Raw genomic sequence first — 26,952 nt, 5'->3', positions numbered from 1 at the left:
ATGTATCAGGGAAGACTCTTATCAACCTCTTCTCCCACAAAATCATGTAGACTTTGGGAAGTGGAAGTCTCCTTCTAGTGCAAGGGTACTAAACCTCCAGCCCATAGGCCAAAGCTATCTTATGGAGCCATGGCATTCAGCCCATGGGGATCCCCATAGGTAGGGAAATTTGGCAGCAGCAGTGGTAGATGCTCCGCATAGTCAGATCCAGCTCTACCTGGGCCAGTGCTGTGCAGTGGGATCAGGGACAGGCCCACCTCCCACACATCTGGACTGGGGCTGGGAGGCTCTGCCCACACCCATGTGTCCCAACTGAGGTCATGCTGCCTTGCCACCCTCCCACCCCCATGTAATTGGATTGGGCCAAGCTGCTCCCCGCTCTCCCACACGTCTGGATTGGGGCCAGGCTGCTTCCTACCCCCCACCCTCATAGGCGAACAGATCAGGGTCTGGCTGTGCACCACCCTGCAGCTGGATCAGGCCTTTGCCTGACCGGCACTGTGTACTAGACTGAACACGCTGGCCAGATCCAACCTATGTATGGTCAGATGCTGGGCACATTGTTCTACTAGAAACCCAAAGAGAGTGAGCCTCTGGTGGCGAGTCATAGCTGATTCTACACAAGGAGAAAGGGCTTGTTAGGAGAGACAAATTACATCAAGGCAGTGGGTTGGAGAGCATCAACATTTTTATGGAGATGGACATCTAGTTTTTGGACCATCCCTGATCAGTACTTATGCACACTGTTTGTTTGTTTGTTTTTGGTTTTTGGTTTTACAATGGCAAGATTGATTTGTACCATCGTTTTACAGGCAACTTTTATTATGTAAGTTTATGGCAAGGCCTTCACCTATATGTCCATATGATTCAACCACAACAACCCTTGATTTACTTTGCTTTTTGCTGTTTTTCACCAAAGGATCCTGGCTGTCATCTGATAGGCTGACCATTCATCCCTTTTTTGCTGGGACAGCCCCAATTTAAACATTTGTATCAGGCATCCTGTTGGTTTGGTCAAATGAAAACCTTCATCTCATTTTCAGTTGAATCCCCAGGACGGGGCTGTAAAAAAATGGACTGACCCAGTAAAAACATGACTGTTTCCTCCTGCCCCCACTCTCCAGTACTATGTTCTCCCTTCTGGTCTCCAGTGCTCTGCATCCTCTGACTTCCTGGCATGCTCAGCTGACACTGGAGCTCAGAGACAGTTGAGCATGCTGGAGAAGGTGAAGGGAGCAGTGTCCCATTTTGAGATGTGGGAAATACAGTCAGCCTATCATGAGATTAACTGAAGATTTCAGCTTTTATTTTAAATAAAAATAAAATTTATAGCCTTCACAATTCCAGAGAACAGCTGGAAAACCAGAAGGCAAATAACTCTGCCTCCCCCAGAAATATTTTTTAAGCCAATATCATTCTTTTCAGGACCTGAGTCATGGGTTTTGAGTGCTTGCCGTATGTCCCACATACAGTTTGACTGTACTCATGCTGGGTATGCATGTTATTTTTCATTTTATTCTTTTCAGGGTGCTGGAAGCAGGGAAAGAAATATTTAAAGGGGGAAAAAATGAGAAAATGAGCCTGGGATCCATAAGTGAGTAGAAATTGCGGCCAGTGTTTGATCAAGTCCCTATGTTAATAGGTAATTCCCCTGCTTCACAGCATCTATTGAACATGCTCAATGCACCTTATTATGACTGTGTGAAGGAAGAGATTGATTTAGTAATGCTTTGACTACACATTTGCAACAATAAGGAGGCTGGGGGCCTGGTCCGCTCCAATGCACTGTATTCTCCTAATTCTAAGATGAGGTTCCCCCCAACTAAGACGTGGAAAAAAAGCCCCTCATCTTAGAATAGAGTATGAGGGAGGGGTTGGTGCTGTAGCTCTCCGTCACCAAGCAGCCTCTGCTCCTCCACCTACCCTTCTCCCTCCCCTCTTCACCCTTGTTCCACACTGGTAGTTTCCATGTATGCTGCAGCCTGGAGCACTGAGCACCCCAGTCTGGTCTGTAGCAGAAATGTGCAGCCTGCATGGCTGCTATGGGGGTTGGGCTGGGCTGGGGCTGTATTCTGTGCCCCAGGCTAGAACAGGGGCAGAGCCTGCTGACATGGAGCAAAGGTGGGAGGGAAGCAGAGGCTGGGGGGAGGGGAAAGCAGATGCTGGGAGAGAAGGAGGAAAGTGGGAAACAGAGACTTGGAGGAGGGGCACGAGGAGGACCAGAAATGGAAGGGGAAAGGAGGCGGGGGGCAGAGAGCAAAGGTGACAGGACGGCAGACGCAAGCAGACCGCAAACTTCTTGACCTCCGCCTACCACCTTCCCACACTGCCTGCCTCCCTGCAGCGGTGGGAGGGGATGAATTTAAGATGAATCCCCGATAATTACGTTCTATACAAGGACATTTTAACAAATTTATACATTTCCATGTGTAGAATCTTATTATTGGGCAGCTGCCCTAAATTCAAGTAAATCCAGAATTTTGCAGTATTTTTTTTTGTTAACCTACTGTTACACTGCTCTGCCATCTGCAGTTCTGATGGGAAGCAAATCAGGTTGCTTGCTATTGATGAATACATGGCTCTGCATGGAACTGTTACTGTTTAACAATAGAGTAGACAGTATGGCCTAGTGGACAAAATGGCGGACACAAGAAACTTGGGCTCTGTATATTCCCAGGGTCCTGCACTGGCCTATGGAGTGGACCTGGCAAATCATTTCTCTTCTCTGTAACTCTGTTTCCTTATTCGTAAAGGTGGATGATGCTGAACTCCCTGATAAAGTGCTTTGAAACTGATGCTATAGAAGAACTAGGCATTTTTGTTGTTAAAGTCTGCCTGAATTTTTAATCATTTTGCAAGGGGTGCATCTTTCTAAATGATGATGAACTTTGTGTCCTAAGTGCTAAGCCCATATTCTGCTATGTTTATCTCTTGGTCCTATTGTTTACCGGCAGAATAGACCACATAGAGTTTACTGGAATTTCTCACTTGCTGTTGAGGAGAGTAACATGGGAGAGACATTTTAGCTCCCAACATGCTACCTGTTACATGCAGATGAGCATTGACTCGGGTCAGGTTGTGGGAAGAAAAGAACTTGAAGAGGAAAGGAAGAGTTGGCACGAACATCTAGGAGCATAATCAATTGTTCTCATACTTTTCCCATTTTCTCCCACTGAATACATGCCTACTGTGTACAAATGAAAAAGGTTGCTATTCTAACCCTGCTAAAAAGCTTGCAAGCACAGAATCTGGAACCAAAGGCCTTGTTTTATATCATTTTTATACTTCACACTGAAAAATAACCATTTCTAGGGCATACTTTTTTTAGATGCTGAAAATGTTAAGCAAACTTTGACAGCAAAACATCAGCACTTTCATATAACTTTACATGCAGCTCTTTTGAAAGCCCACTGAAAGCCTCTGTTTTAAATACACAAGAGACACTACCATTACCTGGGAAGTAGCACGATTCGACTATATGGCTTTGGCTGCTGATAAAAAACAACGTACTCCTTACAGGCACCTGTAGCCTTAGGGGCTAATTTTATGGCTCCATTCTGTTCCTACCTCACACCCTACGCCTCGCAGATGTTACTGTTTAATGATGTCACTGGTATTCATTCTACTCAGACCTCCCTGGGGTTTCTGAATACTCTCAGCCCTCCCTCTAGACTTTCAGACCTTTTGGTCCCCCTGCATAGCCTCTCTCTGGGCCCCAGGATCCTGTGGTCACCTCCCAGTCGTTTCTGTGCTCTCAGGCCCTGGTCCCACACACAGCCTTTCCCTGGGCTCTTGGACTTCCTGGGCTCATGCTCATCCCCTCTCTGTACTCTCAGACTCTTGGGTTTCACACACAGTCCCTTCTTGGGGCTCTTGGACCCCTTAGTCCCACATGTAGCCATTCCCCAGGTTCTCAGATGCCGTTCCCAGTTAGCTGCTATCTCTGGGCTCACGGACACTCTAGTTCACTTCTCACTACTCTGGTCCTGTTGATCCTCTGGTCCTGCTTGCAGCGCCTCCCAGAATCGTGTACCCTCTAACCTGACTCTCAGCCCCTCCCTGGGCTGGTGGACCCCATAGTCCTAGTCTTCATTACTCTTTGGCTTTGGGTCTTCTTTAGTCCCAGTCTCTCTCAGCTCTGTTCTGGGTTGTGGATCTTCTGATCCCCACCTCTGGGCTCCTGCACTCACTGCTAGGCCCCACTCTCAGCCCCCTCTTCGGCTACTAGTTCTCTAAGTAGGCCCTGAGCATGCCCGCAGCAGGGTCCGAGGTAAAACTGCCGGTACAACTTAAGAACAGCACCTGCACCCTTGGGCAGGCACTCAAGCCTTCTCTGAGCTTAACTTAAACCAGGGCCACCTACCCATATAAACAAGTCCCTTTCTGCCCCAGGTACCTTCCCTTGTTACCTGCATTGCAGAGTTGCTTTCTTTCAGAATTCAGGAGCTCTACTGCCCTACTGCTAGGAGCTCTTCACTTCATGGCTCCAAAGGCTAGATCGCCTGACCGGCTCAGGCCCAGGGCTTACATAGCTCCAGCCTGGTCTGCTGCTTGTCAGGTAAGTCCCTAAGTAACCCCCCTTTGCCACCTGCATGCTGTTTCCAGCTCTTGCTCCCTTAAGAGAGCAGATGCAGCCCAGTGCCCTGCTGCATTTACTATTTGTTTTAATAAAATGTGACATGAAAAGCATCCATGAGTTCTTCAGTCATTAAAGGAGCCTAAGAAAAAGAAAGGAAGGTCCTTTCCTTGATACATTAGGCTTTTTTTCATGTCAGGATCTTCAAAAAATAAAGTTAATTTCTGCTGCCTGAGTTATTTATAAAAACAAGCATGTAGTTCCTGCTTAGGATGGGTCCTTCATAAAGGTTCTATCATTCTTTTGCTTTAAAATTTAAACAACCCATTTAACACTCCTCATCTTGGATTTGATGAAGGCACTGGGGGAGCTGGCAGTTGCTGCAGCTTCAGTTCTGGCTCTGACCCAGGGTTAGGGCCAGGGCCAGTGCTACTGTCTGCCCCCCACTGCCTTTCACAATTTCTGGACCATCATGGCTACAACATCACTTTTACACTACTGCAATATGGATGATATAGAAATCCACTACTTACAACCAAATGAAATGCCAGACTACAAAGTGGGCTCTTCTCCTGGATGAAAAATGTCTTGAACTTGAAAGCTTGTCAAACTATATCCCAACTACATGTAGTTAAATATGTTATGAATATTTAACTACAGATCAACTATGCACTATAGTTGGTCCAATAAAAGATGTCACCCTAAGAAATCCTTGCCTCTCCCAACTTATTTATAATATTTGCAAATAATATATGTATGCCTGCCGGTCCTGAACTGATACTTTCTGAATTTAATGTAGATGAATGGATTTTGAAACACCCATGATGAATTAACAGTTTTTAAGATGGGAAAATAATATAATTTAAAAATCCAATTTTCAATTTTTGCACAATTCATTTATCTTATTAACAGTGCTCATCGCTTCTAATAAGTTAGAGAGTAATAAATCACCACCCTCTAAGCAGAATTATTTTCTGCTTAACTGTTTTTAAAAATTTAGTTACTGTGATCTATCATTTTGTATGTGGTTAAAGACTACAGAATTAAAAGTTGTATTAAGAGAATATTTCCTAGCTTAGCATCCCTAAACCTTGGCTAATGTTATCCCTCTGTTTGAAAGACAGGAAAAAAGACACTGACATATATGGAGAAATACTGATTTCTACATCTAATTTTCTCCAGGGACATTCATTTTAAAAGAAAAAAAAGACAATAACAAAATAATATGTCACTGATTTTTTGTTGTGTTTTATTTTTTGGAACAGTTCTCTATTTCCTCCTATTTCCAGATGGGTTTTCTTGATGTGTGGAGGCAAAAAATGTATCTTTTATCCGTTACTGAACTGCTTCATGCATATTGCACTGGTACAAGCTGATTAATGCTGACAACTCAATTCATCTGAAGGGATGAAAGTGGGTGGCTCTTAACTGTCTGAATGAAGAGTTCTCCAAAAAAGTTGTGAATGCCTGCCCTCAAACAGGAAGGAATATCCGGATAAAAAATAGACATAACATACTAAATAAAATAATTTTAATGGCCACTCTTGATGAATTGAAAATCCAGGCATTTAGTTCAATCCTGTGACATAAAGAAGAGGGACTGTACAGTGTAGGATATATAAAATACTCACATGTAACCTCGAAACCTAGTTAAGTCATTGTTTGGCTTCTCACATTCAATGACACTGGTGAACTTCAGTGGGTCAAACTCAGAGTCCTAGAATAATAAACGTGGTAATTATTTAGTACAAGGACTAACAATTTAATGTATACATATAGATGCTATCTTTTTACACAATATTCATAACACATTTAAGGCAGCATTTCAAAGACATTTAAACAATTAAGAACAAAAATTCCACTGAAAAATAGTGCAACTTAGGTTCCAAAATTCCTGAGGTGCTTTTGAAAAACGTTTTGCATAAAGATCCATTCTTGGAGGTTTTTAACACCCATCTCGACAAAGCCCTGGCTGGAATGATATAGTTGGGGATGTTCCTGCTTTGAGCAGGGGGTTGGACTAAGTGATCTCCCGAGGTCTCTTCCAACCCTAACTTTCTATGATTCTATAATTCTATTATTTCTTCCCTTAAGTTAAAGAACACAAGTCTCCAAAGGCATACAATAACAAAAGAAGGTAGTCAACTCTGGAGCAAATGGAATTTGGTATGAACATGGAAGACCAAATTTGTGTGGAAAGGCTGAAAATATTCAAAGTATCATTAGTAGTTTTCAGATACTTTAAGCAAAACTACTGCAAATCTAGGACAACATAAATCAATCTGTTGCCAATTAGGTTCAACTAATATGAGTTGTCTGAAATATAAGCCAAACTTCTTAATTGCTTTGTGCTAACTAAAGTAAATTAATCCAGATAGAGAGAATACTTTTCCTTCCCTTGATTAACACTTAAAACTTTACTTCGTTCTTTGGCTAATTAGTCTGAAATTGCAGCTTCTGCTAACTAAATACACCACACATTTACCAATCATTACTAGCCTGTAGTGCCTAAGAGAGAAGGATGTTCCACAGAGCAATTATTTAACTTCATTAAATGGAAATCAAGACACTTCCTTCTTATGAGGTCTGAGATGTACCCTAGACTAAAATTGAGAGGGCAAGGCAACAGAGGTGCCCATTTCTGATGCTGAAAGGGGATTAGTTTAACAGTATTCACCAAACTATCAAGATGACTTTTTTCTTGTCTTTGCCAGTGTAGAACTCATTTAGAATCAGTAACCAGTGCACAGAGTTTTTTTTATTATTGATTCCCAGAAACCACAACACCTTTGTCCAAAGTGGGGCATTTTTCCCTGCACTGCGGGGTGTGCACAGTGGCAAATAGTAGCGGCACAAATTGGTGCCGCTACTTTTTGTGCCACAGTAAGTGCAGACCCCTGAATGTGGGGACGCAATCAATGAAATCTGTCAGATTGCTCAGTTTACGCTGGAGTCTGTCACATCAGAATACAGAATTAAGCTTCCAAACAAGCCAAACAAATAAGTGATGTGAAAAATGGGTAATTTAGTGCAGGGCAGGAGACTGTCAGATTGTGTACCCCTGTGTAGAGCAATCAGCAAAGAACCCAAGACACAAGAACTAATTTGACATAGCTGAGAATAGTTGATGTTAAAATATGTGGGCTTTTGAATTTTCAAAGTGCAGTTCTAGATGAAAAGTGATTGCACAAATGCCATAGTTTGGTCCATAATTATTGTGTCTCACTGAGTTTGGTGTCCAATTTTTCTGTTTATGCATGCCAGCCTCCCACATGTGGGGTTTATTTACACTGAAGGCTGCAGCACATCATAGAGACAGCTGAGCTAGATATAAACAAGCTAGATTGGTTACTAGGCCTAGCAGACTGAAGTGTAGATATACTGTCTGGGTGCCTATCCATGAGTGGGAACCTGTGTTTCCTTGGGGACAAACAGCAGTGGCATGATGTGTGTCACTGTTACTTGTCTCCAGGAAACGCCTGTGCCACATGCACTCTGGTACACAGTATGTTGACCTGGGTGGAGTAGGGAAGGCTGGGGCCAACAACTGTGCTGGCCCCAGCAGCCTTACCTGGGGTCCTGGGGGCCTTTGGGAGCTGCAGCCGTGGCAATCCTGCAGCAAGGAGCCTGGCTGGCAGCCTGAGTGTGGCCAGTTAGGTTTCAATTTTGGGCAGTGTGCACTACTGCCACATGAACCACTGCACTTTTTTTTTTATGTGCTGTTTTTTGACCCCATGATCTCCAAATTAGCAGTGCAGGGAATGCCTGCATGTGCGGTGTGAGGTGTTGCAGACAGGTCTGCGGCACTGCATATTGCATGTCTGTGCTCCTCTGGATGCATCCTCTGAGACAAAATGGTGGTTCTGACTGTATCTCTCATCTTTGCTGAATCATTTTCTCTTACGGCATGCTAATGTAATGCGGAGCTCTAGAAAATGCATTGAAACATTAGAAAATGCCACCTGGCTGCTGCAAAAGTACAATGGAATAGGTTGTCCCATTCGACATGTTTTGGCGTCAATCCAACAATACAGTTGAGCATGTGCTTATCGTAATGCACCTGTGTACCTTCGCTAAATTCACTTAACATTTTGACTTAAAAAAAAGAAAAGAAACACCCCCCACAAGCACTGAAATCAAAGGGAGCTGACAAATTCTATGATTCCAGGCTTGAACACTGCAGAACCTCTTTGGCCATGTATTCTTTGCAACTAACTCCATTTAACATAGTCTCAGTCACATATGAGGGAGGTTACAGCAATGAGCACTCTTCTTACAGTCTTCATACCTTGAAAACTGAGGTCTGTTGCCACAGCATCACACTTGAAGAGGAAGGGAGGAGTCATGATGAGCATCTAGAAGCATAATCAATTTTTCTCTTATTGTTGCTTATCTTTCTCCCACTTAATACATGCCTACTGTGGTTCTGAAGTTGCTCTGCTTCCAGCGTTCAAGGGTTCATATCACAAAAAACATTAATCTTGGCAACTAGCACTAGCTGGCAACTAGTTTCATTAGTGGTTTCAACTGAAATGAGGCATGGTTTTAAGTGCAATTCCTCCAAGTCAAGCTGTGGCATATTATGACTTAAAAGAGGCTGGGAAAGCTCTGTGACTAAATATAATAATCTGTGCCCCCAACCTTTTGAATGTCCATCCAGACCTTTCAACCTAAAAATAATATATATATTGGATTAAAATGGAGTTAATTATACTCCACACAACATACAGCAGTCACTTAAGATATTTCAAGAAGATACTTTATTCTGTATTTGCATATGGAATCGAGACAGAGCTGGAATGTCATAGTATCCTAGCACTTAGGGTCGGAAGGGACCTAAACAGATCATCAGGTCCGATCCCCTGCCCCAGGCAGAATCAGGTGCCGGGATCATATCACCCCAGCCAAATATCTGCCCAGCCTCCTCTTGAAGACCCCCAAGGTAGGAAAGAGTACCACCTCCCTTGGGAGTCCATTCCAGAGACTGGCAGCCCTAACTGTGAAGTAAAACTATTTTAAAACTATGCAATGCTATGTGCAAATTGAAGGGCAAACAATACTTGGGCTTGGAAAGGAGAGATCTTCCTTTTTATCATAGTATACAAGAATGTTGCCCCTCAGCAGGCTTTGGTTTATCTACCATGAGTTTTCATTCAAAGCTCTTTAAAAAAAAAAAATCTTATTATCTTTGATGAATGTCTCTGAGGAAATCCTAAAGACACTTCATAATGAGGGCCAAGCTAATCAAATGAAAACTGTGGCTGCTGAACTCAGCAGAGTATGGTTTCAGTGCTGTGTGGATACATTAACTTTTACAGCAAATGAAAGTTTATGGACTGTATTTCCTTCTTCCTAGGAATACCTGCCAACAAAATCAATATCTTTACCAAAGAAATCTATTTTAAATCAAGAACAAAAGCCTTTCCAACCAAAGATCCTATCATAATCTGAAGGAAGTAACATTATTAGACTTCCACATCAGTGCCACAAAGCATATCTGTTGCTTTGCTTGCTGCATAATTTCCACTTATAGCTCATTTTTAAAGATAAATTTCTACTTTTCATTAAATCTCACTCTGTGTATTTGTGTTCTGTTACACATCCCTTAAAACATGCTACTGTGGTCTTTAACTAGCTAGTATCTGTGAGGGGGGAAAATCCAATTACAGTAGTATTCTGCATGAGGGAAGCCAAGCTTTTGAATTCTGATTTACTGCTAAAGCTCCTTAGTTCAAACAGCTTCATTCTTTTCTTGTGAAATGAAAGTGCAGACACACAGGGCTTGCTATATCACAGACGCTGATACAGTTTTGACATGAAAATACCTTTCTATAAAAGAATTAACATATACATTAAATACTGCCAGCATGACACTGTTTTGCAAGCATACAAAGAAGCAGGCAGACAAGTTCCTTGGCTGAAGCAGCGCAGTTAATGCAAGGTGTCACAGAGTGCACTTCAGCGGCTGCTTGCTTGGGACTGCTGTGATCTTGTCCAGCCTCTGAGAGCCCCTTGAAGGCAGCCTACGTTTGGCCTCATTCTAGCCTGCACAGCCCTGAGAATCCCCCAAAGAAACTCAATTTTTTCTTTTCCAGTCTTTCCAGCTTCCCAGAACTCCTCCAGTTGTCTCAGTCCATAGACTCCTCTGGCCAGAAGCTGACAGGCTACTTTACCCCTAGCCTTCTTGCCCGTGGTCATGTATAGATATCAACGCTTCCTGAGTGTTTACTATCAACAAAGGCAAGATGCCCTACAAAGCTATTCAAGACTGTTGATGGTCCATCTGGTCTCCTTCTGCACATAGCCATCCTTGGTACTTAACTCTTCATTCTCTGTGCATATGCTAACGAGGTAAATAACAATAAAGTGCTCATCTGATCCCAGCACTCATTCCTGCCCAGGGCAGGGGGTTGGACTCAATGATCCAATAGGTCCCTTCTGACCCTAACATCTATGAAACTATGGAACTTGAACCAGGAAGGAGTCTGGGACAGGCATTGCATAAACCAGTTTGACCCAAATCAGTTAAGTCTCATACATTCCACCACAGGAGCGATGTGGGTGCATGTGCACCCCCTGAGCATGGCAGTGCACCCCCTATGAAAAGGCGTCGCTTGCCACCCTGCTGCTGATGCTGCCAGCAGCGTCTGTGGGTGGTCCATTATCCCCGCTGGCCACTGCCAACACAGCCAGTGGCATCTGTGGGTGGTCGCCGAACCCTGGTCAGTGCTTGCCAGCCCCCACCCCACAACCCGTGCTGGTGGTGTCTGCGGGAGCTCCCCTGCTTACCGCCAACATGCTCCTGCCGCTGCCGTGCCCCCCCCCCCCCCCCGCAGACATGGGGGGCATGCACCGTTCATGTTCAACCAGATTTATCTTAAACCAGTTTCAGCCATTTTGAAATTGGTTTATATGCACTGAACTTATGTTTTGTTACAGGTTTAAACCAGTTTCTGATCACTTAAACCATTTTATATGTAATGTCTGCCCCTAACCACAAGATTTTACAAAATCAGTTTTGCTTCTTTAAAAGTTAATTACTCACACTTCAACAAATGAGAGACACTTGTGTTTATTTTCTTGTGCAATAACAGCAATCAAAAGGTAGTACTAGGGGAATGAGGTCAAAAGTAGAATGAGAGCATTACTGCTCTCAAAGAGCAGTATTATCCTTTGCCAAGCATTTTTTGGACTGTCTTGAGGTTTAATTGATAATTTTAAATAAAAAAATTGCACTCCATTTTTTCCCTTTCTTAGCATTAAAAAGCATCACAGAAAGAGAGAAGCAATTTAGAAGGAAATGCTATGTAGTCAGTTTCCAAATAATCCAAATGAATGTACATCTACAGGAATGTACATCCACCTATATAATACTAGACATTATACAGTAGAGGTTTTATAGTATTTTTTGGTTCACTGATCACTCAAAGCCAGACCCACCAAGACTTCAGCAGAATATAGGTGCCTTAGTCCAACCTGAGACTGAAAAAAAATTATGTGAGCTCCTGCCTAATGGTAACACAACAAAATGTGTTGAGGAAAGAGAATCTCCTAAAGAGGGTATTGAATGTGCACTGTTTTTCTAAGAGCACTTGCCAGAAGCCTGCTGAGTATAGATAAATATTTGGTATTACACATCTCCAAAAACTACTCCCTTTGGATAGAAAATGCCCCTATTTTACACATTTTATTAATTCTTTTGCATTTATACAGAAGTGAATTGTCCTCTCATTTTGTTCCTTACAATGACCAGTAAGTGTCTCAATTCTATTGGTTCTTTTAGCTTTCTAAATTCCAGAATAATAAACCTATGCCCAGCTCCTTTTTTAACATCTACCTTATGGGAAAGAGAAACTGTCCATATAACTCTAAGTTTCTCCTATTCCCTGAAAGCCTCCCTCAAAGTCTTACTCAACTGTTTTTGGTTTTCTATCCTTCCAGTGACTGAACCCCCTCATGGTAAGAAAAGTTTGACATGTTTCTAAGCAAATACTGGTACCGTTATAAGATTGTATCTTTTATCATTTTCTTTTTATCTGTCCTCACTTACTCCCTGAGTGGGGATAAGTTCACCATTGTAAGTCCTGGGTTTTACATACTTTATAGATTCATAGATGTTAGGGTTGGAAGGGACCTCAATAGATCATCGAGTCCGACCCCCTGCATAAGCAGGAAAGAGTGCTGGGTCTAGATGACCCCAGCTAGATACTCATCTAACCTCCTCTTGAAAACCCCCAGGGTAGGGGAGAGCACCACCTCCCTTGGGAGCCCGTTCCAAACCTTGGCCACTCGAACTGTGAAGAAGTTCTTCCTAATGTCCAATCTAAATCTGCTCTCTGCTAGCTTGTGGCCATTGTTTCTTGTAACCCCTGGGGGCGCCTTGGTGAATAAATACTCACCAATTCCCTTCTGTGCCCCTGTGATGAACTTATAGGCAGCCACAAGGTCGCCTCTCAACCTTCTCTTGCGGAGGCTGAAAAGGTCCAGTTTCTCTAGTCTCTCCTCATAGGGCTTGGTCTGCAGGCCCTTAACCATATGAGTGGCCCTTCTCTGGACCCTCTCCAGGTTATCCGCATCCTTCTTGAAGTGTGGCGCCCAGAATTGCACGCAGTACTCCAACTGCGGTCTGACCAGCGCCCGATAGAGGGGAAGTATCACCTCCTTGGACCTATTCGTCATGCATCTGCTGATGCACGATAAAGTGCCATTGGCTTTTTTGATGGCTTCGTCACACTGCCGGCTCATGTTCATCTTGGAGTCCACTAGGACTCCAAGATCCCTTTCCACCTCTGTGCCACCCAGCAGGTCATTCCCTAGGCTGTAGGTGTGCCGGACATTTTTCCTCCCTAGGTGCAGCACTTTGCATTTCTCCTTGTTGAACTGCATCCTGTTGTTTTCTGCCCACTTGTCCAACCTATCCAGGTCTGCCTGCAGCTGTTCCCTGCCCTCCGGCGTGTCCACATCTCCCCATAGCTTTGTGTCATCTGCAAATTTGGACAGAGTTCATTTCACTCCCTCGTCCATGTCGCTGATGAAGACATTAAAGAGTATCGGTCCAAGGACCGAGCCCTGCGGGACCCCACTGCCCACACCCTTCCAGGTCGAGACCGACCCATCCACCACGACTCTCTGGGTGCGACCCTCTAGCCAATTCGCCACCCACCGGACTGTGTAGTCATCCACGTCACAGCCTCTTAACTTGCTCACCAGTATGAGGTGGGATACCGTATAGAAAGAGACTAGATTGGTCAGGCACGATCTGCCTGCCACAAACCCGTGCTGGTTTCCCCTCAGCATAATTTGTCCTGCCAGGCTCTCACAAATGTGAGCCTTGATAATTTTTTCAAAGACTTTGCCAAGGATGGAGGTGAGACTGACTGGTCTATAGTTGCCCGGGTGCTCCTTCCTCCCCTTTTTGAAAATGGGGCCCACGTTGGCCCTTTTCCAGTCCTCCGGGACCTGGCCCGTGCGCCACGAGTGTTCGAATATTCCCGCCAGTGGCTCTGCAATGATGTCAGCCAGTGCCTTCAGCACCCTCGGATGGAGCTCATCCGGGCCTGCCGACTTAAAGGCATCCAGTTCTTTCAAGTGACTCTGCACCATCTCAGGGTCTACGCATGGAAGTCTGGCGCCTTGCTGCTGTCTCTCTACAACCCCTGTGAGAGACTTGTCGTGTCCCTCACTTAGGAACACTGAGGCAAAGAACTCGTTGAGGAGTTCAGCCTTGTCCCCCCTGTCTGTCACCAATTGTTTCTGCCCATTTAGCAGGGGTCCTATTCCCCCCTGGGCCTTCCTTTTACTCCCTATATATCTAAAAAACAATTTCTTGTTGTCTTTTACTTGGGTTGCCATCCTCAGCTCCATGGTAGCTTTGTTAGTGACATATTTAGTGACTATCTGTTAGGCTTTTCTTCTGGTGCTAATCTCAGCTTTTGTTGATGCATTGATTTATGCACATATATCCAATTTAAATAAATGGTACATTTGATTCTGAGATGATAGTCCATTTATTTTCTTCTGCAAAATCATCCATAGCACCCATGAAGATTTCTTCTGAGCTATGGCTGTCCTCTTTGCTCATGCTGAGCAAATGTTTGCAAAATGATGTAAACCACTGCAGTTCTTGCATCTTTTCCAAATGCTATATATTAGCTTGACTTCTGTTGTTTGTCATAGTGCACAGCAAAGTGTACCATTTTAGATGGACTCCAATTGTGAGCTCCATATGCCCATTGGTCTCAGGTCTCTGTTCTGTATTTTTGGATTCTATATATTATCCACAGTGTCAGAGCACTGTCCATTATCTGTAAGCTCCAGTCAAAACTGGGTTACTTCCTTTGCTTGGTAAATTGTAAATGTTGGGTCAACAGTTGATTCTGGGACTCCCTTTAGTCTCTCTCTCAGTGCTTTTTTCCAAATCCCAATCATTGTCTTGTTTCTCATCAAGGACTCACACACGCAAAATTGCAAGATTGACTCTTCCACCTTAGTTCATTCATAAATTTTGTCTTAATCTTTTTTATCAATTCTTGTTTAAAAACATACTGCTGATATAGATTCATTTTTATATTCCATTTCATTATATATGTTACAAACTCACCAGGGGGGACCAGCGGGAATTGGGGGAGGCTCTGTTCCCACGGGTACCTCCCAGGGTTACTAGAAATAATGGCCACAAATTGTTCGAGAGAAGATTCAGGCTGGACACCAGGAAACATCACTTTACGGTTAGGGTTGCCAGGCTCTGGAATGGGCTTCCAAGTGAGGTGGTACTCTCTCCTACCTTGGGGGTCTTTCAAGAGGAGGCTGGTCAGATATTTGGCTGGGGTGATATGACGTTGGCACCCGTTCCTTCTCAGGGCAGGGGGGCAGACCTGTTGATCTGTTTAGGTCCCTTCCAACCCTAAGCACTATGATACTATGGTTAGCTTCCTCTGCCTGAATTAACTGAAGACTTTTAAGAAGAACAAATGCTCCAGGAACAGGTCTTGTCAGAAGTAAATTTGTCTACTAACAGTCTTCTTTTCTTGCTGGTACCCACTGTTTGCAGATACAGGGGAGAAATCTTAAAAAGATCACAGATGATGAGATAAAAGAAGTATTATCTGAATTTAAAGATGAGAACTATGATATCCAGAGATCAAATGATAGAGAATTAAGCACCAGGGTGCCTATACACAAGCAGTGAGGCTACTCCAACATATAACTACATAGTGTTGGAGCAGACTTGATCAACTGAGTCTGCTAGAGAGTGGTAATTACTGCGCTCCAGCAGCCTCCAGCATCTTGTGTGTATCAGCATCTCCGAGCTTAAAAATGGCGGCAGGGGCAGTTTATCTAAAGCTCGTTGAGCGAACTTTAGATAAAGTGCCTCCACTGCCACTTTTTAAGTGCAGGGACGCTGATACACAAGGCGCTCTGGGAGCGTTAATTAGGGTCCCCCAATCAGAGCCACTTTAATTAAAGGGTCCCCCAACCACTCCTGAAGCACGTGTATAAATGTCCCAGAAGTCTAGAACAAAACAAGGATTTGAATTTTGCTGTCCTAAACCTTAGCTCAGTGCCTTTACTGAATGACCAGCTTGCATGGTTAAGTTAAATGTGCCCACTTGCAAACCTCAGGTTGTCATAGCTTAAGAAGTGAAGCACACTGCCTTGCCAAGTGAGACAGCTTACAATTAAGTAGTGTTCAAAAAACATCCTCCCCTACATATTCACCTTCACTAAGCATGTGTTGTACGGATGGCCTGCTGGTAATATTAATAATGCAGGGTTATTAAAATGTTCTCTTCTATTTGACTACCTTACTTTGCACTTAAGAAACCTGAGTTTGGTTTCTGGTCTTGTTCCATTTCCCACCCAGGATGGCCTGAGCTAGTATTTAGGCATGTACTACTCATGACAAGGAAAGAATGACTACTTTGGCCATTTAGTCTATGGTGTTAACTGGGCACAGTTGTGTTCCCATCCAGAACATAGATTTTGTGTGTCCAAAATATGCAGATTGTTTATATATTAGTGAAATACTTTAATGTCTAAACAGGATTAGCATTCATAAGAGAATTTAGTTCACATGGAAAGGAAGAAACAGTTTGATCTATGGTATTTATGAACTAAAGAGATCCAGCAGTGAATCAGATTTTAATAGCACTGTTTTAAGCATTGGAAACTACTTCTATAATTGGATTTTTTTCAGTCGTGTTACAGAGAACAGGGATGTGTAGTACTAAGAAATACTGACGCTGTCGTATAAGCCAAACACATGCAAGAGGCAAGACCCTGCCTGTACTGAGATCAATAAAATCTAATGGAAAATATTATGAGTGAACTGTAGAATTTAAATTTGCAAGAAATAACTGGTGAACTCTGCCATTCTTTATTAGAAATTTGGACAATGTTTTTAGCCAGCCATGGGACCATCCAGGTACCAAGGATACTTTGATATATTTATAAAACATTTTAACATTTTTTGGCATGAGCAACTGGTACCTCCTGAGTCGGGGGGGGGGGGGGGGGGAACCAGATCACTGACTGGGGGGAGGGGTCCCCCAGCAGCCGATCGCTGAGCCAGCAGCGAAACCAGAAGTGCACTTCCAGTTTCACAGCTGGCGCTTCCAGGGAGTGCATGCACTAATGCCTTTTGTGGTAGAAGAATCTTAAGTGGAACATTAAAAGTCATACAGCTGCCAGGGTGGTATGAACAGCGTGATTCTGCACTAAGCAGCAAACAACAACTAGAAGGTATTAGTGAGAAGGAAAGAGTATCTCGAAGGATTGAAATATGGATCTAGAACTAGACATAAAGGCTAAGAATTTCTCTCTCTCAAACCTTAAACAAAACCACAGGCCAAATCTTATAGGTTTGAAAGACTTCTGGGCACAACATGAACTCCTCCTATGAACAATCTCTTTGAAGTACATCGAGCTGGTAGACAGGTACCTTTCATGCCTTGTCTACAACCCTCCAGTAGTTCATGCTCTCCACACTTTTGATTACTGCTGTTGTTTAACATCTGGAGCACTTTCTTCCAGATGTCAAAAAGGTTAGATTGTGAGCCCTCTCTTGTGCAGTTTACAGCACACAAAATTTTAATCTGGAAATACTGGAAGTTGACAAATTTATATTGCATCCCGATGGTCAGGAATGAAGGCTGCTTACACTACGCATTAGATGAACTGTACGCGCACACACACACACACACGGCATCCTACCTGCCTTTGGGTGGAGCAAGTGCAGTTGGAAGGGAGGGCAGTGAGTTATTTGGCTTTACATTCAACTCTTAAAGGAAGCTGCTGGCAAGAAGGCAGCTTCTCTCCTTTTCTGTGCCCTTCTACAGAAGGAAAAGAAGAGAGAGAGGAAAAGAAGGTGAAGTTTCTCTATCCATCCCGAAGTGGAATGGTCAAAGGGTGGGAATACAGTTCTGTCTCCCTTTCCTACATGTTTTCCCTGGATCTTGCAGATTCAATGTTATTTACAAACAGCTCTCTTCCTTCCTTCACAATTTCAAATGGAAATCCAGAAGCACTCATAGGTGATGGAAATTTCCTTTATAAAGAGTACACTGTAAGAATTGGGGCATACCACATGTGAACAGTGAAGTGTGATGTACCTCCTACACTCACATTTAAGAAATGCAATTTAGATAAAAGAAACTTTATCTCATGACATTACACAGAAAAAATGTTTATATGGGCAGATTTTAATCTGATTTGCTAGGAATGTAATCTGTGCCCTGCAGGAACCTTCAGGTGCTGACAAACTCTATTCCCCCCTGTATGGGTAAAAAGAGCAATCCTGATGCAGATACTGGAAACAGAACATTACTTTTGAATATTACATGGTAGCATTAGTGACAGTGCTGTTAAGTTTATGTCAGTCTTTCCATTATAGCCTCTAACTTCTACAAGGTTATGTAACTAAGCAGTAAAAATACTCTGCAAGCTGGAAACTGGCATAAAGTCTCAGCCTGGAATTGTATCTTTTAAAAACATCTACTGTCCCACACTGATGTTCTTGATACTATCCTGTACCCTACATACCAAAATTAAATTGTTTCTGCATCTCTATATAAGCTGTGCTGAGGGGGAGCAGGGACAATTGAAGGATTAATAACAAATGCTATTAATAAATATGTAGGTGACATATATCATCTAGGAAAGAGTTGGGGGATTTGGAAACCACTTTGAGTAAACCATCCCAGCCAAGTAAGTGTCTATCTTATTTGGTACTGAAAATTTTCAGGGATGGAAATTCTTTTGGTAGCCTGTTCCAATGCTTGACTACCTTCAGAGTCAGAAAGTTCCTCCTAATCTCTAATTTCCTCCACCGCAGTTTGAGGCCATTGCCTGTAGTTCTTGTCCCCTGTGGCTACAGAGAAAAGCCTATCCTCTCCATAATCACCCTTCAGGTACTTGAAGACTGCTATCAAATCCCCAGATAGTCTTCTCTTCTCCAAACTAAATAACATTAGCTACTTCAGCCTGTCCTCATACAAGTCAGGCTTCTAATGATTTTTGTGGCTCTATACTGGACTTGAAGTGTGTATGGCCCAAAATTGGGCACAATACTCCAGGTGCAGCCTTACCAGTGCTGAATAGAGCAGAATAATCATTTTCCTTGATTTGCAACTGATACTGTTGTTAATGTAGCTCAGTAGATTGTTCATAAAGTTGGCTTTTTTTGCATCAAGAGCACACAGTCAGCTTGTGGTCTACTGTAACCCAAAGGCCCTTCTCTACAGTACTACAGCTCAGACAGTCGTTCTCCAGCCTGTACTTGTGTGTATAATTACTCCATCTCAAGTACAGGACTTTGCACTTGTCCTTGTTGAATCTCACCAGGTTGGCTGTGGACCATTTTTTCCGTGTCTTTGTGGATCCTAGCCCTACCCTCCAGAGTATCTGCAATTACACCCAACTTGATACTGCCTGCAAATTTGCTTAGCATGTACTTGATCCCATCATCCAAATCATTAATGAAGTTACAAAACAATACCCCCTCCCACCTAAACATAGAGACACTGATGACTACTTATTGAGCACAATGATCCAACCACTTACGTATCCATCTTACAGTACTTTTGTCTGTCTGCGTTTCCTTACCTTGTTAATGAGAATGTCATGGGACACAGTGTCGAAAACCTTGATAAAGTCAAGGTATATCACATCCACTGCTGTCCCACCATCCAAATGGATTGCTGCCTAGCCTCCTCTTGTACTTCCCGTTCTTCTGTTGCATCGGGATAGCTTACTCCTGTGCCCTTAGAAGGGCTTTCTTAAAGTACAGCTAACACACTGGGACTTCTTTTCCCCTCAGACTTGCTTCCCAAGGTATCCTGCCCACCTGTTCCCTGAGGTTGCTAAAGTCCAGTTTTTTGAAGTCCAGTGTCTTAATTTCACTGTTCTCCTTTGTTCCTCCCCCTAGAAACTTGTACTTTATTATTTTATAAACACTGGCTGCATCTACACGAGATGCTGATTGCTCAGTCATTACTAAACAAGTACTAAATGACTGCACAGTAACTTGAGTTACTGCGCAGTACTGCCGATTGTCTTTTTTGTGATGCTACTGTGCAGTAGCAGCACATCATGATTGGTACCATGCAAAACTACTGCGCAGTAGTATAAGGCTACTAAGCAGTCAGCATCTCGTGTAGACATGGCCACTGTCACACAAGTTACCTTCCACCTTCACATTTGCAACCAGTTCCTTCCTGTTCGTGAGCAGCAAGTCAAGAAGAGTTCCAACCCTAGTTGCCTTCTGTACTATTTATGTAAAAAAGTTATCCCTGACACACTCCAAGAATTTGCTGGGCTGCTTGTGCACTGCTGTGTTTTCCTCCCAGCAGGTATACTCCCAGCAGGTATACTAATAATTAAAGTCCCCCATGAGAATCAGGTTCTGTGATTTGGAAGCTTCTGTCAGTTGTTTAAGAAATGTCTTATTCACCAATTCCTTCTGGTGTGGTGACCTGTAGAAAGTACTCACCATGACACCCTGTTACTCTCCTCTCTGACCTTTACCTAGAGGCTCTCAACTGGCCTACCTTTCACTTTGTAGTGCATCTTAGAATGCATGCATAGCTCCTTCATATTCCAGTTCTGTGAATTATCCTGCCACATATCTGTAATCCCAATTACATCATAATTCTTGGATTGTACTAGGACCACCAATTCTTCCTGTTTATTTCCCATGCTTCTTGCATTAGTATATAAACATTTCACATGTCTAACTGATAGTTTTATCTTTTTCTTGAGAAAATTGCTAAGGCTGCTGCTAAAGTTTCCCCTTACTAAATTTTTATCTAGGTCCCCTGGCACTTTATTACCTCTGGGCTTTTTTCTCTATCCCCCAGTGAACCTAGTTTAAAGCAGTCCTGACTAGGTTAACAAGTCTGTATGTGAAGACATGTTTCCCTGTCTTTGTTAGGTGACCCCCCATCTCTTCCCAGCAGTCCATCTTCCTAGAATACCACCCCATGGTGGAAAACTCCAAACCCTGGTGACAACACTTTCTACACAGCCACATGTTGATCTCCAGTCTGCATCTGCTTCTAGCTGGGCCTTTACCCTTGACTGGAAGGACTGATGAGGACACCACCTGAGCTCCCATCCACACTTGTACTTATAGCCATGTAATCACTTTTGATCTGCTCAGGGTCGCCCCTGGTAATATTGTTAGTGCTTATGTGGCTGCAGCATGCCATATTAGTCAGAGGGCTAAATGAGTCTCGGCAACCTTTCTGTGACACTGCCTGGCAGGCAGCAGACCTCCTAAACCAATAGGTGAGGCCAGCAGATGGATGCCTCTGTGCCTCTGATGAGGGAGTTGCCAACCATCACCACCCATCACTTGCTCTTGGCAGCCGTGGTCTTGATCCTCCCAGTCATATGGGTTCATGCCTCTTTGTCCATGCTACTTGATTTCTTTAACTTAAAATTATCATCAAGTTTTCTTTAAAAAAAAACAAAAACAAACCAGATTAAAATCAAAATTTAATTTAATACAACACAGGATAAGGTATAAATTTAGCATAAACTATTACAATGATTTAAATAAAATAGTATGTTGAGTCAATGAACCTCCACTAAAAACTCTGGAGTTAAAGACTGATTTTCTTCTATGTAAGAATGAAGGGAAAAACATCTAGTTTTTGAGGTCAAGCTTTAAAAATATGGAACAATATTTCATAGATTAGGGACTTGACCCTACAAGGGATGCAGGGTCTATCCTACTGGATGCAAAGGATCGGCAAAGTCATCACAGTTGTTGGAACCTAGCTTCTGACTACAGCAGACACCATTATGTGTGCTCCTTGATCAGAACTATCAAATGAGTCCACTTGGATGGTATTGAACTCCTATTGTATTCTCACTGAGCTCAGCTCTCATATTACGCATATTTATGATTCTGCACCCATAATGATGGATTATTCTTTAGCTCATAGAAAAAACAACCACCTGCTGAGTAACTACTACCCCTGCTCCTTAACGGTTTTGGGGACTTCAGTTAAATGGCCTTTCTTGGTACCTTTGTATTTGTAGAGATATAAACATTAACTTCTCAAATGCTCTATCCACGTCTCCAAACTAAAAATACTGCAGCACACAAAGCCAGGTTAAAACAGCAGAAATCATGGATTGTTGGGGGGGGGGGGGGGGGGTTTGGGGGTTTCTTTGGCAGAAGGTAAAAAGTGTGGTGGGTTACATCACAGGAAGTCAGAATCTTGGTTTGTTGTTATTTTCTTGTGTAGAGGAAGGAGAGGGAGCAGAGTAAGGAGCTGGGTGTGTAACAGAAGGTGTGTCTACACCTGCAAATAATCTGGCAGCAGTTTATTCTCGAGTAAACTACTCGAGAGTAAACTCTCCCAGGCACGTCTCTACACATGCAGGGGCACAGGAACAGATTTGTTGCTCCTAGCAGCAGACTGCTCCCACTCCCTGTGGCCCTGCAATGGGCCCCTGCAGCAGCCAGGGGCAGCTCTAGGCTCTCCCTGAGTGCTCGCCCAGGGGCCAAGAGACAGCTATCTTCTGGCGGTGGCTGGGACATTGCTTCCTGCCCTGGGAGCTGCTTGCTGCCAAGGAAGACTGTGCCACTGGAGCCAGGGTGATGACAATGTCCCCCTGCCCCAGCAGCAGGGAGCTCCCAGACCCCGCTCCATGATCATGGGGCTTCGGGTAGGAGATCCTTATCTCCCAGTACCAGCTCTGCAGTCATGGGGCAGGTGCTGAGAGATTCTTCCCTGACAGCCCAAACCCCGTGGCTGTGGAACCTAGGCTGGGAGATCCTTTTCTCCCAGCCTAAGTCCTGGGGTCAGGAGGCCAGGGCTAGGAGATCCTTACCTCCCAGCCTGAGCCCTGCCATCTTGGGATTGAGGCTGGGAGATCCTTCTTGGCTGGTTGCTGGGCTGGCTGTGGGAAAGAAGAATCTCCCAGCACCAGCTCTGTGACCGTGGAGCTGGCTCTAGGAGAGAAGGAGCTTGGGTCTCATGACCATGGGGCTTGACCTGGGAGATAAGGATCTCCCAGTGCCGGCCCCACAATTGTGAAGCAGGGGCTGGGAACCCCCTGTTGCCAGGGCAGGGGACATTGTCCCCACCTGGGCTCCGATGGTGGAGCCTACCCTGGCAGCAGGCAGCTTGTGGGGACAGGGAGCAATCTCCCACCCCTTGCAGCCTGGCTGACTGGGAACACATTTGCTTCTGGGTAAGCATCTACATGTGCGCTACTATGCAGTAAGTAATCTTGAGTAAATGTGCTACTTGAATTTGCAGGTAGCAAATTTACTCGTGATTAGAGCTATTAGACGTAGACACTTACTGCACAATAATTAGCTCTACTGTGCAGTAAAACATCTTGTGTAAACGCACCTAGAAAGGACCAATGCTGGGCTCAAAACAGTGTAGGAAAAGGAACAGCATTCTGCGAAGCACATATTAGTCTTCATTTCAACACTTGGTAACTGGAGCAAAAAACGACCACGGCTGCAAGTTGCACAAAAGACCCTATTTGGGAATATTTTCAAGAAATTCCTGTTCCACTGATAAGTGCTGGAATTGTGCATTTAATTATATTCAAGTTGCCATCTTAATGCAGCTTGATACACCTGTAAGTAAAAACTTAATCATGTAGTGAATAAAAAATATAAATTTCACCATTATATAGCATACTAAAATGTAGGATTTTTAGCAATCCAAATATGCTACGCTATATATCTAGTTTGTATACCTAGAAAACACATGAACCAAATCTACTGTAAAAACTGTATTTAGCTGTAAATCAACATTTTAACTGTTATATCAACCAATGAATCAACTCTTTTTTTAAAAAAATACAATTGGGAATTTGATAAAAATCAATTATTTAAATCAGGCTTTTGGCTTGCTGATTTAAATCGTATTTTAAATCAGAGGCTTAAGTCAACTTGATTTAAATCAATCCACTCTGGCCAGTATCATTGTTTATCAAACCACTTGACATGGATCTACCTTAAATGCTATATTCAATAAAATATTCTCTTTGTAGCCGATATACTTTGTTCTGTTAGCTATTATACTTTTAAAATCAAAGATGTCCACTGTTTCCACAGAGGCTGTCTCTAAACACAGTATGATCTAAGAGGAAATGATATAGTAGTATCTTTGGTATGTCTCAACATTTTGAAAAAAAAATACCTGGCTATTGCTCTGGATGGCTTTTCTCCTACTGAAATAGTTAAAATAAATGCATGCCTTTGAACTATGTTTTTTAATAGGCTTGATATATTACTATTTTACAGTGCATAACAAAAAGGTCCATATAATAAGTGTGACAGGTCAAGCCTGGGAGATCTGAAAATACATGGTTCATTACAGCTTCAGCAGAAAAAAAAATCTTCTTCTAAAATACAGTTTTTAGCATAATTTAGTGGCAGTACTGAAACTACATATTATGAATTGTATTTTCTTTTGTTTATATTTTTTATTTATTTAAAAAAAATCTCTCTCTTCCCTGAGGGCAAGACTAATTCTGGTACTGAGTGTAGGATGGAGCGTTAATCTGCTATTTTAACATTCACATATCTGGAATTTTGAAGGGACTTTTCTTAGCTCCATGAACTCTTTGCAAAAACAAGTAATTTACAGGGCAAATACACCATAAAGATTCTAGAAATAGTTTTACTTTTTGTGCACCCTGTCCCTAACCATCAAAGGTACTTACAGCTCTAAACAAGATCTGTAATGCTGATTACTGAATCTATATCTGACTATCATTTAGTGTTATTATGATTATTTTCAGCGTGGTACATGTATACAGAATATCGGGGCTGGCCTTTTATGGATGCACAAAGCATGTGGCTTGTGGGGAAGACACAGCCCTACCTTTTGTTTCACAGCTTGCCAGAGAGACAGCTAGTATCACAAGCTGTACTAATTGAGCATGTTCCCACATGCAAGCACGTGAGCTTGCAGCAGCTCAAATAGAAGCAGCGCAAATTTGAGCTGGGGCTTTTGCCTCAGCAAACATGCCTGGACATGCACTTTGGTGTGGTGCAAGTTGTACCACTTGGGGCAAAATAACCCTGCCGGGCTCCTCCTGGATCTGCAGCCAGAGGGAGCTAAGCTGGATTGCTGAGGCAGCCCCGAGAGTACCCTGCACCCTCTACCCACTGCAGCAGTCTGGCAGTGGGGGCTGCTGCCTGGCTGTGACCTGCTGCCACTTGCGACAGCATGTGGCCCCAAGTCTGCATGGCTGCCAGACCTGGATGGGGACTGCACAGCCAGTAGAAACATCTGCCCCTCTGGGCCAGCTGCCAGTGAGCTGTGGCTGCAAAGTTGGCCTTTGTGTAGCACTACTGCCATGTGTGCCCCTGCCCGGCCATCTGGGCAGCTATTGCCAGAAAGATGTTCCCAGTGTGGTGGCCTGCTCTGAACTGTCAAAGCATGTCCTCCTTGCCCTAACTGGCCAGGAGGTCAGCTACCTACTGCTGGGTCCAAGGTGCCAGCTCTGAGCAGGTTCCTCTGCCTGGGTCCTGCCACTTGCCTCCCTAGCAGGAATTTGAAAAATGAAAAATCACTGATAAAAATCTCTGATAAAATCCCAAAGTTACTCTGTAAAATACTCTGAAATCCATGTTCCTCCACAATTAAAACAAAAGACCACTATATATAGAGAGAGCAAGAGACAGAGAGAAACAGAAAGAAGAGAGAGAGAGTGATGAGTTGGGCAATGTTTTATTGATATATCTACAGTGTTAAAGCAATTTGGAAGCCTACCAGTGTCTCTATCATCATAATAAAATGATTTCTAAATATCTATATGTTTTGCTGCTTGCTTTGGTTTTCTTACCATAGAGCAGTTAGAACTCCCCCTGACCCCTTTACTAACCAGGATGTGGGGACAGTTGCCCCTGCAGCCACAGCTCCTGCCAGCAGGTCTCATCCTGTCTGGCAGCTGGGCATGCAGGGTGTATGAAGGGGGGATGTAGGGTTTGCAGGAGGAGGGTAGAGAGATGTGGGTGGCTGTGGAGGGATGTTGGGGGCTGTGTGGGTATACTGTGGGGGGACTGTGGGGGAGGACTGTGTGGGGGGTGGGGCTGCTCAGGAGGGGTGGGTCCCCCGCCCTTGCAGGGTGCCTGCCACACAGTTCATGGACTGCCCCCCCCAGGGGCCACAGCTCCCCACAGGGGTGATTGCCCCCCAATAGGGGTCATATGGCCCTTACAGGGACTAGCACCCCCCGCTGCAGGGCCCACGTGCCCCACCCCCACTTGCTCCCCCAGCCCCCTGGATTGCTGCCCCACCCGGCCCCATCCCCCGCCAACTCCTGCAGCCCCCCTACCCCTTACTTACTGGCATGGAGCCCGGGTCCAGCTCCCTGTGGCTGGCACACTGCTTACCCTGCACAGGCAGCATGCTTCAGCACTGGGGCAAGGGCCAGCCATAGAGACGCTCTGGTTGTCTTCTGGTTGCCTCAAGGCACGGTCTTGGACTGTGCCCTGCCTTGCTTTTTTTTGCCCAGGGTAGTTTTTTGATGCGTGGGGAATGGGTTTTTTTTTTTGTTCCCGCACGTGCCTCTTGAACCATCTCAAAAAGCTTTGTGATGCTGCAATAGGCACGTGTGCGCTCGTCTGGATGCACCCATGAAGTCCATAAGCACAGCTACACTGCTTAAACTCGGTTTAGTCAATTTGAAACAGAAGGCTACACAGACAGCCTTATATCAGTTTAAATCAAGGGTTTTTTGTCATGTTGAAGTCAACTAGGATTTCTGGTTTATTTTTTAAATAACCTTAAACTGAAAAAGGTAGTTTGTCCCCCAGGAGCATGTCTGCACTGCCCCTGAGACATGTCCAGGAAGGGACATGCCTACTCACCCTTTCTTGTGCCATGCTTGAA

At 43.9% G+C, this 26,952-nt stretch overlaps 1 protein-coding gene across 1 annotated transcript in view; it reads right to left on the bottom strand.

Moving 5' to 3' along the window:
- ATP10A (ATPase phospholipid transporting 10A (putative)) overlaps nucleotides 1-26,952 on the bottom strand; it is a 158,341-nt gene that overhangs the window by 60,005 nt on the left and 71,384 nt on the right. The window contains exon 3 of the mRNA XM_006266949.4: nucleotides 6,208-6,293. Coding sequence (XP_006267011.1) covers nucleotides 6,208-6,293 — 86 coding nt within the window. The remainder of the gene's footprint in view (nucleotides 1-6,207; nucleotides 6,294-26,952) is intronic.

This window comes from Alligator mississippiensis, chromosome 1, assembly GCF_030867095.1.
Source record: "Alligator mississippiensis isolate rAllMis1 chromosome 1, rAllMis1, whole genome shotgun sequence".
Classification (NCBI taxonomy): Eukaryota; Metazoa; Chordata; order Crocodylia; family Alligatoridae; genus Alligator; species Alligator mississippiensis.
This window is presented reverse-complemented; position numbering and strand designations above follow the sequence as displayed.